We start from the raw sequence: 13,735 nt of genomic DNA on the forward strand, positions 1-13,735 counted from the left end.
CAGTCGGTTTGAAGGTCTCATTGTAAGTAATCAGTACTGTAGTATCAGAATACACCTACAATACTTCTCAGGACTTTATTCTGGAGAACTTGTATTATATTTATACTTTCTTTCTTTTACTTTTCGCGGTCCCCATAACTGAATTCCGTATGTTCATATAGGTTTCAATACTTATTTGTATAATAACAATTTATTACGTGCTGATAACTGAGATTTTCTTCTAATTAATCAATACATTTTCCTATATTTCCGTTCATTCCTTTTCTTTATTACTTCCAACGAAGTTTTCTTCACCAAAGTTCGTTCTCAGACACTTGGCGTTCTTGCTACATCGAATGATAATATTATTTATTGATATTAATGCTTGTACTGTCTAATTATACGTAAACTGCATATGTTATACACAGATTTATTTTCGTTAATTTTTATTTTCCAAGTTTGGATCCAATTATTTATATTGCCACTTGCCAGTTATAATTTTGGTGTGACTTCTTCGCTATTGTCTTCGACAGCAAGAATCGCAATATCATCGGCAAATGTAGCCATCGTGATATTTGCCATTTATGGTATATCACATGTGCAGTGTAGGTAAAAAATTGATCCCAATAAATTACCTTGATATTACAGTGATACATCTACTTAAGCTTCTTTTATTGTAGAGTAGGTTTCCTATTGTTGGACGCTGCTGTACATTCTGGATGTAATGTAAGATCTTATCTTATCTGTTTACCTTCATAGGCTTTTTCAATGGCATCTTTTATTCTATGCATCTGGTCAATAGTTGAATGTCTGTTAATAAACCCAAACTAGTGTGTCGATCCAAGCCATCCATTCAAGCGAGATGCTAATTCTCTGGCATCTACTAGCATGTTGCTAAACCCTTTATCCAGAGCAATAACCAATTTTTTGTACTGTTATTGAAATTTTTTCCAGACAAAATTTTGTAAAGAGGAACTCTAACACTGTAATCTTAGAGGGGTTATTGCATTAGTTTTGCATTCACTTTGCTATAAAACTATATAACCACCGATTAGTTGGAGCAGAAAAGAAAATGTACAACTCTTGAATAAGTGTATAAAAATTATTTTTGTACAACTTCATGTCTAAAGCATAACATTCTTCTTCATAAGTTTTGGAAAGAAATCGGAGAAGCATCCCAATGTGCAAGTGATAGGCGAAAGGAGCAATAACTGGTAAATGTAGCGGATCAACTAAGGCTTTTCGTTTCCACGAATTAATTTTAGAATTCCACGAATATTTCAAAATGTTATCGGACTTTCTCAAAATGCAAGATCATTTGCTTTAATTTTTCCTTCTATAACGAGAGTTTGCATCAAAATGTTTGTCTTATATATGAATTTCAAATTATTATCAATCATCAATCCCAAAAATTATTTAGTTCGATTTTAAATTTCAATCCTTGGTCTCTAAACTTCACAAAACACTTGCAAAAATAACGAATACGATTCATATACAGAGTTATTCAAATTAACAAAGTTAAATAAAAGTTAGTCAGAAAACCCGAATAAAAAAAAGAAAGAAATATATGATATGGCAATTTTACTTTGATTAGCGGGCAACGTAAGATACTTATTTATAAACCTAATACTTACAGGAAGTTAAAACTGCATCAATTAACTGGCCTTGAAATCCAAATTTAAATATATGAGATCATTAATCAATTCGATTAAAATGGTGGTCTATGGAAGTTTAAAAGTAGTAACGAAGTAAAAGATTACTAAGTAATCAATAAATTGACCTAGTCCAAATAAAGTCCAAATTTAAATACATGGAATCTTCAAATGTAACATTTGAACTGGAAATCCAACTTCTAATTAACTGAATTACATATGCAGTATAAATACTACTATATTAAATTTTCGGTTAGTTACCATCATTCGTCTCTTCTATTATATAAACAATAAGTTTTACTATTATTTTGTTTACTAAATGTAAGTAAAATTACATTTCTGTGCAGATGTTTTTTACGTAAGCTGGTTTAAAATTAAACTTTTATTTTGCCTCGCACTGCTTATTAAGAATCATAAATGCCTTATTATTTGCATTTTATGAGGCATTCTTGTAGTTAAGTAATATAGTAGCAAACTCTTCTTAAGAACAAACTGAATTTTAAATATTTTATTTTACTATATAAATTTAAGTACACTATATAAAAAGTTAAAATGAAGGAATTTTAAATAATTATGTAATTAATTAAATAACTATTTGCACTAATTACAATTTAAGCGAACCAAGACGACCCTTAATTTGGGTCTTTAATCTAGACTTCCAGACCCTAACTCAGGAACTATCGTGAATTGTGAATTTAGCGGTTTGACGACCTGGGTTTGCCCTATTTAAGGTGGCATATATATCAGACCCACTTTGAAAGCATACTGTATCTGCCATTTAGTTTTTCTTCGTACTAATAGCCACTTATAGGGGTTTTGTTTCATTTTCCTCATAAGCTAGAGGCCAGGAAACGGTATTTTCAAACAAATATAAAAATTGTATAAACATATTTAACAATTTTACTAATTTATCTCTTTGATATCCTGAACAATGATTTGCAAGACTTATGAGACGAACTTAGCTTTAAAACAGATCAAAAAAGAAGGGAAACAACACGAATTGACGGAAAATATCATTTCGAACTGTTTCAATGCTTGCCATGAAAAAAATAAGAGTTTTCGGTATACTAATGTGATTGGCAATGAAAAGTGAATCTACTACGACAGTCCCAAACAAAAATGTTCGGATATTTGAATAGCAAGTAACAGACCCAAAATCGTACTCTTGTTGCAGCTTAATGGGCAATTCTACAGAACTTGAAAAATTGATAACCAAAATAGATCATAGAAGCACCCAAAATATTTTTTTGCTTGTTTTATGAAAAAAATATATTTTAAGCTACTTTGATACAGACTAACAGGTCAATTGTAAAGTCCCCGGCCTGAAACATAGATGGCGCTACTAGAATCAATGTGCTTTTTAGGTAGCCCCAATCCTCAAAAGATGCGTGTATAAATTTGACAGCTGTCTGATCATTAGTATGTGAATGATAGCATTTTGAGTGAAGCAACTTTTGTTATTGTGAAAAAATTGATAAAAAGGAATTTCGCATGTTGATAAAATATTGCTTCTCGAAAAAATACAGTTGAAGCAAAAGCCAACCATGAAGGATTGGTATGCTAAGTTTAGAAGTGGTGAAATGAGCACCGAAGACGGTGAAACAGTGGACGCCCAAAAGAGGTAGTTACCGACGAAAACATTTAAAAAATCCACAAAATGATTTTGAATAGCCGTAAATTGAAAATGAATGGAATAGTAGATACTCTAAAGACATCAACTGAATGTGTACATCATATCTTTCACAAATATTTGGGTATGAGAAAACTCTGTGCAAAGTGGGTGCCGCGCGAGCACACTTTTGACCAAAAACAACTACGAGTTGATGATTCGGAGCAGTATTTGAAGAAAGTTTTTGCATCGATATGTGACAATGGATGAAACATGGCTCCATCATTTCACTCCGAAGTCCAATCGACAGTCATCCGAGTGGACTACACACGACGAACCCACTCCAAAGTGTGAGAAAACGCAACAGTCAGTTGGCAAGGTTATGGAGTCTGTATTTTGGGATGCGCAAGGAAAAATTAAAAATCATTAATAATTCATTGACTACCTAGGGAAGGACCATCAATAGCGACTATTACATAGCGTTATTGGACTGTTTGAAGGACGAAATCGCCGAAAAACGGCCGCATTTGAAGAAAAAGAAATTGCTGCTTCACCAAGACAATGCACCGTCTCACAAGTCAGTGAAAACGATAGCAAAAATCCATGAATTGGGCTTTGAATTGCTTCCTCATCCACCGTATTCTCCAGCGACTATTTCGTGTTCTCAGATCTCAAAAGAATACTCGCTGGGAAGAATTCTTCGTCGAATGAAGAGGTGATCGCCGAAGCTGAGGCCTATTTTGAAGCAAATGACAAATCGTACTACAATAGTGGTATCGAAAAGTTGGAGGGTCGCTATAATCAGTGTATCACCCTTGAAGGGAATTATGTTGCATATAAACAGACTAATTTTGCCAAAAAAATGTGCTTTACTATGGTAGGCCGGGGACATTTCAATTGACCTGTTATATATATAATGGTAACCTTATACATTATGTTGACTCCTAAATATGAACTAAGTAATGAAAATATAAGAAAACATTAAACATCTTAGTAAACATATCTTTTTTGAAATATCTTCATTATTATACAATGTTATTCAATTTAAGAAAAAAACTATTTATTGGCATTTTTGGAAAATTAAAAAATGGTAATATTTAACAAAATAAGTAACAATATTTACAAAAGTATAACTTTAAACGAACCTTAATGGAATTACTAAAACACAATTAATCAATTCGATTAAAATGTGGGTCTATGTAGGTTTAAATCACAAAAAGAACGTATGTTTTCCTTAATCCAATAAACTTCGAAATCTCGACATTCCGATGATCCCGATTTGTCGTTATGAAGGTGACCATTTTATATTTCGATTTTCTCCGATTTCCCGAGACCCCAATATAATCCAATTATCCATATAATTCGATATAGATTTCAAGTACGAACAAGTTATTTTTAAAAGCTTTGCTTTATTACGATACTTCGTTATTAACATGCGGCCTCATAAACATTCTTGACCATTACTAAAACGAACAAATTTTCGGATCGACTTGCGACTTTGTCTCTCTCCGTCTATCGTTCCGATAGGAACGTTCATCTCATTTCAAATCGATTGATATCATGGAGAAAGAAAAAGTTTATGTAAGTTGTTGGTTTTTCGTAAAAACAGTTCCCGAAATCGTTTGTGATGTTACACTTTCGTTGATACTCTATATTGGTTTATACAGGATGTAGAAACTAGTCCCCATGTGACGATATCGATGCCCAACTTGCCCAAAATGTTGACGTTAGAAGAAAAGAAGTACCTGTTGGCAATAGAGAGAGGTGATTTACCAAATGTTCGTAGGTAAGAGAATCATTTTATAATGATTTATTAATTAACAGTAACAGATTACTTTCAAAATATGTTCCAAATATATAAATCAAACATAAACAAATTAATCTATAAAACTAAATCAATAACATGGTTTAATTCAAAATAACCAATAATACAATAATATGCACTTAAACCTTAATACATAAGAAATGTCTCCTTAAAATAAGACAAACATGTGATTGTTATTTGCTTTTTTGATAACAACCGCTAAAGCATATTGTTCTTCCGAAATTTTTGTCATACATCGAGATGAAGTACATCTAGTAATACGTAGTGTTCAAATATTAATACTTTTAACGTTTAAGTTCCAAATTCTGCAATGAACTATTTACAAATTGTTGAATCACACTATGTTTTGACCAAAGTGGATTTACACACTGTCCCAGTACATTGTTGTGGTACATATTAATGACATACATCCATCATTATCTTATTAGATCATCTTGTTTCTTTTGTTCAATACAAGGGATTTTATTCATGTAAAATAGATATCCCTTCAGCGACTTATTGATACTACTATATTGATAAACTGCTATATTGAGCAGCTAGATTTTAGTGGTTATCGACACTAAAATTATTCTCTTCAATCAAGAGTTTCATCTGCAAACACCGAAACTTAGACAAAAGGCGCTACCAGGGAAGAAGTAGAAGTAAAATACATAATGTGTTTATTCCGAACCACTTCGTCAGTATACAATATATATCGAAAAACATCATATATAAAATTAAACATCTATCAAGAACGCAACCTAAACATGTTAGCGTTTTATGTTAATGTCACCATATAGTGAAAATGTCAGCGAACAAAAGTTTTAATTTACTACTTTGATAAGAAAGAATCTTCAGCTGAGAGCATCAATTGCTTAGGCAAACATATGATGAAACTTGAATCATAAAAAGTGGTCCCAAAAAGATCAATGATCATGCAATTGAGTACTATTTTTGAAACTAACAGTCTAAATTAACGGCCCTTATAAAAACAGAAACGCGATTTAATAACACTCTGTCAGAAAAAAAAGCATAAAAAAAAACTTAGAATGAAAACTAATGATTTAATACTACTTATTTTATTAGATGGCAGATGAACTATCTGAGTGGAACTGTGCCATAAACTTGTGATTATTTAACTAATTCACGTGAACCCACTTAACTAATTATGAATGAAAGATGGAACCCAGTGGCTACCAAATTCCTTGCATCAATATATGATGGAAATATTTCTTAGTTAAAGTTCCTTTTTGTTACTTATATTGAATAGTTATTACAAGATTGTTAAATTTTATCTCGACCGAGTTACTTTCGGAACTTCTATTTTAATATTATTCCAACGAATAACCAATTTCCTTTATGTAGTAAGACGGAAGAAGAAGAAGAAAAAGCTTAAGAGCACTTATTAGGAAGGCACAACTAATATAGAAAACGAATATTCGATACTGTTTATAAAACCTAACCACTATTATTTTATTACTAATTACATGTAACATACCAAGAACTTTATGTCAATTACGTAGAACTTGGATTGCCTCAGACAGAAATAGAGCATGCGAAAAAGAACTAGTTAGCGTATAAATAGATTGAATATAATATAATATCCAAAAGTATGAACAGAAATATGAAAGGACTAATATTTTTTGAGAGAATGAGAATGAGATAATTATTTTTGAATCCAAAAATTTTGAAATATTAGCAACAATAGCTATAATTTTAAAAACCCATGTTACTTAGAACGCCATATATTTCGCGCCAATACTTCATAATTCTTATACTTGTAAACCAAAGAAAATTCCTTATAGTTTAACATATATGTATTAATTAACTTAAAATGTTTGTTTAGTGTTGATTGTAGTATAATATCGATTTCAGGATGCTACAGAAAGCTCATAGAAAGAAAAACTTCGATATCAACTGTGTAGACAGTCTAGGCCGTGGTGCCCTCACCATCGCCATAGACCAAGAAAATTTGGAGATGGTCGAATTATTGATAGTCATGAACGTGGAGACCAAAGACGCTCTTCTGTATGCTATTAGCGTAGAATTTGTAGAGGCTGTAGAATTACTATTGGAATATGAAGAACTTATTCATAAAGAAGGAGAATTATATGTACGAAAATATATATATATATATATATATATATATATATATATATATATTGTAATACAATTATATTAATGATATTTTGTTTCAGTAGAGTTGGCAAAAGGTTGATATGAATACAGCAACTTTTACGCCAGATATAACGCCATTAATATTGGCAGCTCATAGAAATAATTACGAAATATTAAAAATTCTGTTGGATCGAGGAGCAACAATTCCAATGCCACATGATATCAAGTAAGATCTTTTAATTATATATAAATTATTTACAACTGTATTTCTCAAAGTAATGTAAACCAAGGTCTTATGTGTATATAACAAAAATGACTTCTTCATAATCTACTATACAACTAAAACAATATAATTTTCACCAATAAACTATAAAACCGGATTAATGTCCTTCAAACTGAGTTTTTTCATACTTGAAAGAATCATGGTGATAAACAAATAATTAAAAATAAAATAGCGGTGGTGTTAGTATTAACTAAAATAAGATACTTTAATATTATTACATATTAATAATCCACAATAAATTTATGAATTAAAGGAAAACATTTTCGAGTTACTAATACAGTTACGCAAAATGTGATGTAGCTGCAATCAATGGTAATCATTTAGCAGAATTTCAAATAACATTTTATCAACATTTTTCTCCTCTTAATATTAAAAGTTGCAGAAAAATTTTTAAACTAAAATGAATCGAGGTTATTTAACATATTACATAACATATTTTTCAGTAAAAGCGTGGTGATGCTGAAATAGATGAAAACAAACTCTGTGTGAGATATTAATGGAATAATTTAATTTTGAAAGATATAAGTTAATTTGATAGACTCATATATTATACATGTCTTATTGCGGTTGCACAGATGGTTTATGTTGACTTTATGAATATATGTCAATTGCGGTTTACTGGCATAGACAGAAGTCGCATCGTACAATCTTATGGCCATTTCACGTCAGCTATGTCAAAAATAAAAAACAACACCTTCACATTGTATAACACACGCTGTTAGCGTTAACGTTAATAATATTGGGGTCCAAAGGCTCCAAAGCTAAATGCGAAAGCACACAAACAGCTTTGTCTACTGTCTAAAACTCGTATGGTTGAAGTCTACGGAAATTGCGTTGAGTAACGATACTCTCGGCCACCAAATGTAGAAATACTCGGAATAATCATTTTAACTCTTGCTCAGTCGTGTCAACTTGACAAGGTTACTCAGTAACACTGAGTGAATAATAAGTGACAGGTTAGCACTGTCGAAATAATAAAACTCTATAGGCTTCCAGAAAATTTTATTAATATAATTAGCGAAATGAAGAAAAACTCAATGCACTAATTTAAGTTTAAGTTTAATTGAAAAATATTCATTATAATGTATTTAGTAACAAAAAAGTTCCGAATAATTGAATATTTTATTTCTATTTATTTATTTAATGATTTTCTCAGATGCGGGTGTCAAGAATGTATCAATCAATCCGAAGAAGATTCCCTCAGGCATTCCCTGTCTAGACTGAACGAATATAAAGCCTTAGCTAGTCCTTCACTCATAGCTTTATCCTCCCATGACCCTATATTAACGGCTTTCCAATTATCATGGGAATTAAGGAATTTAGCGTTTGCGGAACCAGTAAGGCTGTTAACATCGACTTCATGATATTATTACCAAACCAATTGTTGTGCAGGAAAGTAAATCGGAATATATGGATCTACGAAATCAATGCCAAAAATTTGCCGTTGATCTATTACATCAGTCTCGCAATTCAAAAGAACTGGCAATCATCTTGAACCATGATCCAGACAGTCCACCATACCAAGAAGGAGAACCCATGAAACTAGCCAGACTGGAACTCGCGATACAATACAAACAAAAAAAGGTATACATTTAAAAATAGTTTATATATCTTATATATAATTTAATGAATCATTTTACCTCTATCCTGCTACTTAGAAATCTATTTTCTTGAAACAATAATCTAATATGGTGTCATATTTTCATCAGTAGATATATTTCGCTGAGTTGTGCCTCATTGATAGCATCTCATCTTCTGTTTGCGAATCTTGATGTTAGATCTGGTATACTATATCTCTTGAGGCGAAAGTATCTTAGACTGCCCACTCTCTACAGTTGAACAGCTAACTGACTCGACTATATGACTAGATTTATTCCTTCATTGTTCGCAGATTCAAATCTAGCTATTGATTCAAAAAACTATTATTGTTTATGTACGATGGAATATTGAATATAGTTATCATCGTTTTACTTTGAAACTTTTCTGCTGTTCGATAAGCCAATACATACTCCGATGCCCTTGTTTGATCAATTGTTTCCTTTTGATCCAAATATGTTTGCATCAAGTGCATCAATCAGTCAAGATGTATACCCAAGTATTTGGCATCTGATTGTGGAATCACTGTATTATAAAGTTTCACAGATGGGCAGGTTTTTCTTTTGAGTGCGAAGGTTACTTGAATTTCCTCATTTTCTACTCCATCAATTTCTTAGCTACAAAAAATCTTTTTGTTATTAAATATTTCTACTCTTTTTATTTTTGTTCGCCTTCTCTTTACCATGTTCATTCTGTACCACATCCAACCCCATTCTAAATACGTTTTCTATTATTTTATTTCATAGCTATTCTATATTTTCAACCCATTGTTTCTCTACTACAAATATTATAAAGCGTTTCATTGTGCTTTATTTCCTCAGATGTGAGTTAGAATTAGTATATTTATTATATATTTTCCTTATCTACAGTTAATATTTCTTTCATTGTAACTTTTAACGTAGATACCATTCTTCTTACATATTTCTAATTTTTTTTCTTATTACGGTCCTGCTTCCTTCAGTATATTACCTGCCTTGCCGCATAACCACTTATTGCTTAAATTCATTGATATTTACAGGGGTTTTTTAATCTTCAGAGTGGTTTATCTTAAAAAAATATTTTTTTTCTTCCGTAAACCAAGTTTTCTCAGGAACTTTGATCTCTAGATAGTCCAACAGATGACGAAAGTCATTATTAGCGAAATGATGAGAGTCATTATTAGCGAAAACATTAGTACTTTTGTAATGTACCAAATACTGTGTGTAACCAACATATTGTTCATATTGTGTGCTGCTACTAGGTTTCTCCCACTACAGTCCTTCGAAGCTATATCATATATTGAATTGTTTTACCTTCGGGTTGAAACCACGTTTATAAACTAACACTAGCCGATGTTTTGCAATTATTACAGATCGTCTTGCATCTTCAGGTTGGGAGCATTTCTACTTAGTATCCTGCTAATACGAATTGGATTAAACATTCACCTATTTCAAAAATATTATTTAGCCAAGTCAATAGTTAAAATATGAATGACTGCTTGTTTATTTACATCAAGGCAATTTACATCAATTGATTTTAACATTATCTATATGTTGTTGTAAAGAAAGTTGTTTTTAAGGTTGATAACATATTTTTTCCAAACGTGCCTTCATAAGATTAGTCTGCCTAGGTCGTAAGGTACCCTTATTGAGTTTTGGAATATTGACACACTATATAATATTAACGTTTAAAAATAACTCACTTATTGCATCATTTTAGTTCGTAGCTCATCCCAATATCCAACAACTATTGGCAGCGTTGTGGTATGAAGGCGTTCCAGGTTTCAGAAGAAAATCGAACATGAAAAAGATCATGATTATATTGAAGGTCGCTCTGATGTTTCCATTCTACTGTCTGTTATACACGTTCGTACCCGAAACCAAAACTGGAAAACTAATGAGAAAACCATTCATGAAATTTTTAATACACGCTTCGTCGTATTTATTTTTTTTGCGTAAGTATTATGTATTTATACTATATACAGTCCATCCAAAAAGTTGTCGCAATGTTGCCGTATCAACTCTGAGTTTTAGCTCACTTTTTTAACATACAACATTTTTATTTAACATACAACAAACTTCTAATCTAAATAAAATAATTAAACAAACATACTGTTATCAAATATAATTTATTTATCATTACAGTAAATCTAATGCATTTATTATCGAAGGACTTAAAACTACAATTAAGTACACAGTTATAATAGTTTGTAGGTTAGGGTTGTGTTTGATTAAATTTACATTGAACTCTTTTCCATACCATGTATGAGTTCTAGGCACGCTTGTAGTTGTATCCCCTGGAGGCCTAAAAACTACTCATTGTTTATATAAATGTCATATATTTAATCTCTGATAAAACTAACATCAAGCTGATCTTGAATATATTTTTTAGTTTTTGATATATTTCACAGACCATGTCCATACTAATATTCAGTGCAGCTGCAACACGCTAAAAAATATTTTCAATAAAAATTGTAGCAAATTAATATTTAACAGTCATATAATATCAAGTATCAAAACAAGCAAAGCATTAAAGAAAACTTTTGCCGGTTTATAACCTCACTATTGTTTTGAAGAATTTTGCATATACTTGACAACCATACGACTTCAGCAGGCTAGTTCGGTTACACGTTCGTACTTATCAGACAGCATCGTGTCTCTTTTTAACTAGAATAAAACGAGAAGAAAAATATTGTTTGATTCTAAAACGAATTTACAAATTGCGATAGGCAATATATTAAACATCTTGATGATGTATGTAGAAAACTACTTTGGATAGACCATATGTTGTTATTGTGATATTATCATTTATTTTTATTGATATATTAATTTAACACATCTTTAAACTATAGATATTAACACATAACTGGCATAAAACATTTGTAAAGTCATCATTATGGCATACCAACTCCCTAAAAGGGATGAGACATTTGTTCGTCATTTAAATATTAAAATTCTATATAATATGTTAATTTCATTTATTCTCGATGCTTGAAAATAAAAATGTAAGAATAGCAAACCAATACAATTATTGCGCTTTTCAAAGCAGTATTTTAAGATCATTTGTAACTTTATTATAATTTTATCTCACTCTTTTTAATTTTAGTTCTACTCATTTTGGTGTCATTAAGGGCCGATGATTTATTATTTGAATATTTCGATCCAGATTCTAAAATCGACACAAATCAAAAGCAAAGAGGAAACCCACCGACCATCATAGAAATTGCTGTATTAGTTTATGTAATTGGTAATATTAATTTTCATTAAAATCCCTTTATTTATGATTGATTTTATTACTGACATTTTCTAAATGTTTTCAGGATTTATTGTTGAAGAGGCGCAAGAAATATTTACAGAGGGTATTAACAGTTATCTAAGGAATTTATGGAATTTTATCGATTTTACTAGAAACCTTTTCTACGTCCTGACGTTTGTCCTCAGAGTTGTAGCCTATGTCCAACAAAAAGCTGAGATCGAACAAGATTCGTCAACAGCTTACTTAAGAAGAGAGGAGTGGGATGCTTTTGATCCACAATTAATCGCAGAAGGCTTATTTGCTGCAGCAAATATATTCAGGTATGCCTCTAAGATAAATTTAGACCACATTTTACAGACACATTTTAATTCATGTTGATTATATATATATATATATATATATATATATATATATATATATATATATATATATATATATATATATATATATATATATAGTAGCTATACTTTTCCATTCAAGAATTGATCAAAACGTGTGTAATTTCTTAGCCTTCTTTCTTAGAATTTAATAGATTTAATACTGTGTACTTGTGTAATACCGGAAAGATCACAATCCAAACAACCAACATTACGTATTCGTGACAAACTTTCAGTTCAAAAACGCTCAAGTACTTTAAATGTACCTGAATAATTTTACCGCATGCTGCACAAAGACCTAAAGCTGTGTCCCTACAACATTCAACTAATACATGAGGTTTATATTTCGACGATAACATTTTTAAGAAAGAAATTCCCAAATCGCGCATTTTTAACAGACTTCTTTATGGAGTCGTGTAAACTTCTTTTGGAGACACTTCGATAATGTATGATTTCTCTTTGAAAGACCATTAAAACTACAGCTGAAAATATTGTTCAAATATTTTTGGTAATTTCAGTTCTTGTAATTCTTACAGCATATTATCAGTTTTTAGAGTTATATTTCATGAATAGATCCCATACATGTATATTATTGAAGTAATTCCGGTTCTTACCATAAGATGCTTTCATGTATTCTGACCATTTTTTCACTATAAAAGGACATTTATTAAGGGCATATCAGACTCGTTTTTTCAACAATACGTCCGTTCAATTTGTTCAGTCGAAATGTCATGTCTGCTAATTGGTGTGATGGTCATGTTCTTTCCTTTTAGATATTTCTGTCTAAGTGTATACGTTTCCAATAACTATGCAATTTATTACCTTCAAACTTGTTTGGCTCTCCAGGCCGTTTCTTATCACTGTCATCAAAAATCACCATTATTAAATTATTAAATCAAAATCCGACCAGCATGAGTCCTTAAAAGTATTTGATGGGTTTCGGCAGTAGATTTCTTCAAATCAAACACTGTATAAATCAATAAAACTAAATATAAAACTGTCATTTTATGTAAAGAAATGTCCAGATCATCAAAATAACAGTTGTTAAAAAATGTTTTTTTTTTAGAATATTTCAGACGTTTT

At 30.9% G+C, this 13,735-nt stretch overlaps 1 protein-coding gene across 2 annotated transcripts in view; it reads left to right on the plus strand.

The window, feature by feature from the left end:
- trpl (transient receptor potential-like) overlaps positions 1 to 13,735 on the plus strand; it is a 57,147-nt gene that overhangs the window by 29,385 nt on the left and 14,027 nt on the right. Inside the window, exons 1-9 of one of the 2 annotated variants that reach the window (XM_076399232.1) lie at positions 4,688 to 4,821; positions 4,908 to 5,026; positions 6,920 to 7,157; positions 7,246 to 7,388; positions 8,602 to 8,782; positions 8,838 to 9,029; positions 10,740 to 10,974; positions 12,126 to 12,266; positions 12,340 to 12,595. In XM_076399232.1, the coding sequence (XP_076255347.1) occupies positions 4,801 to 4,821; positions 4,908 to 5,026; positions 6,920 to 7,157; positions 7,246 to 7,388; positions 8,602 to 8,782; positions 8,838 to 9,029; positions 10,740 to 10,974; positions 12,126 to 12,266; positions 12,340 to 12,595 (1,526 nt within the window). In that variant the 5' untranslated portion in view covers positions 4,688 to 4,800. Of the gene's footprint in view, positions 1 to 4,687; positions 4,822 to 4,907; positions 5,027 to 6,919; positions 7,158 to 7,245; positions 7,389 to 8,601; positions 8,783 to 8,837; positions 9,030 to 10,739; positions 10,975 to 12,125; positions 12,267 to 12,339; positions 12,596 to 13,735 lie in introns of those variants that run through there. The other variant, XM_076399233.1, reaches the window with a different exon arrangement.

Source organism: Rhynchophorus ferrugineus, unplaced genomic scaffold (assembly GCF_030347505.1).
Source record: "Rhynchophorus ferrugineus isolate W39M unplaced genomic scaffold, kcgeb_rfMv2 rfM3, whole genome shotgun sequence".
Classification (NCBI taxonomy): Eukaryota; Metazoa; Arthropoda; class Insecta; order Coleoptera; family Curculionidae; genus Rhynchophorus; species Rhynchophorus ferrugineus.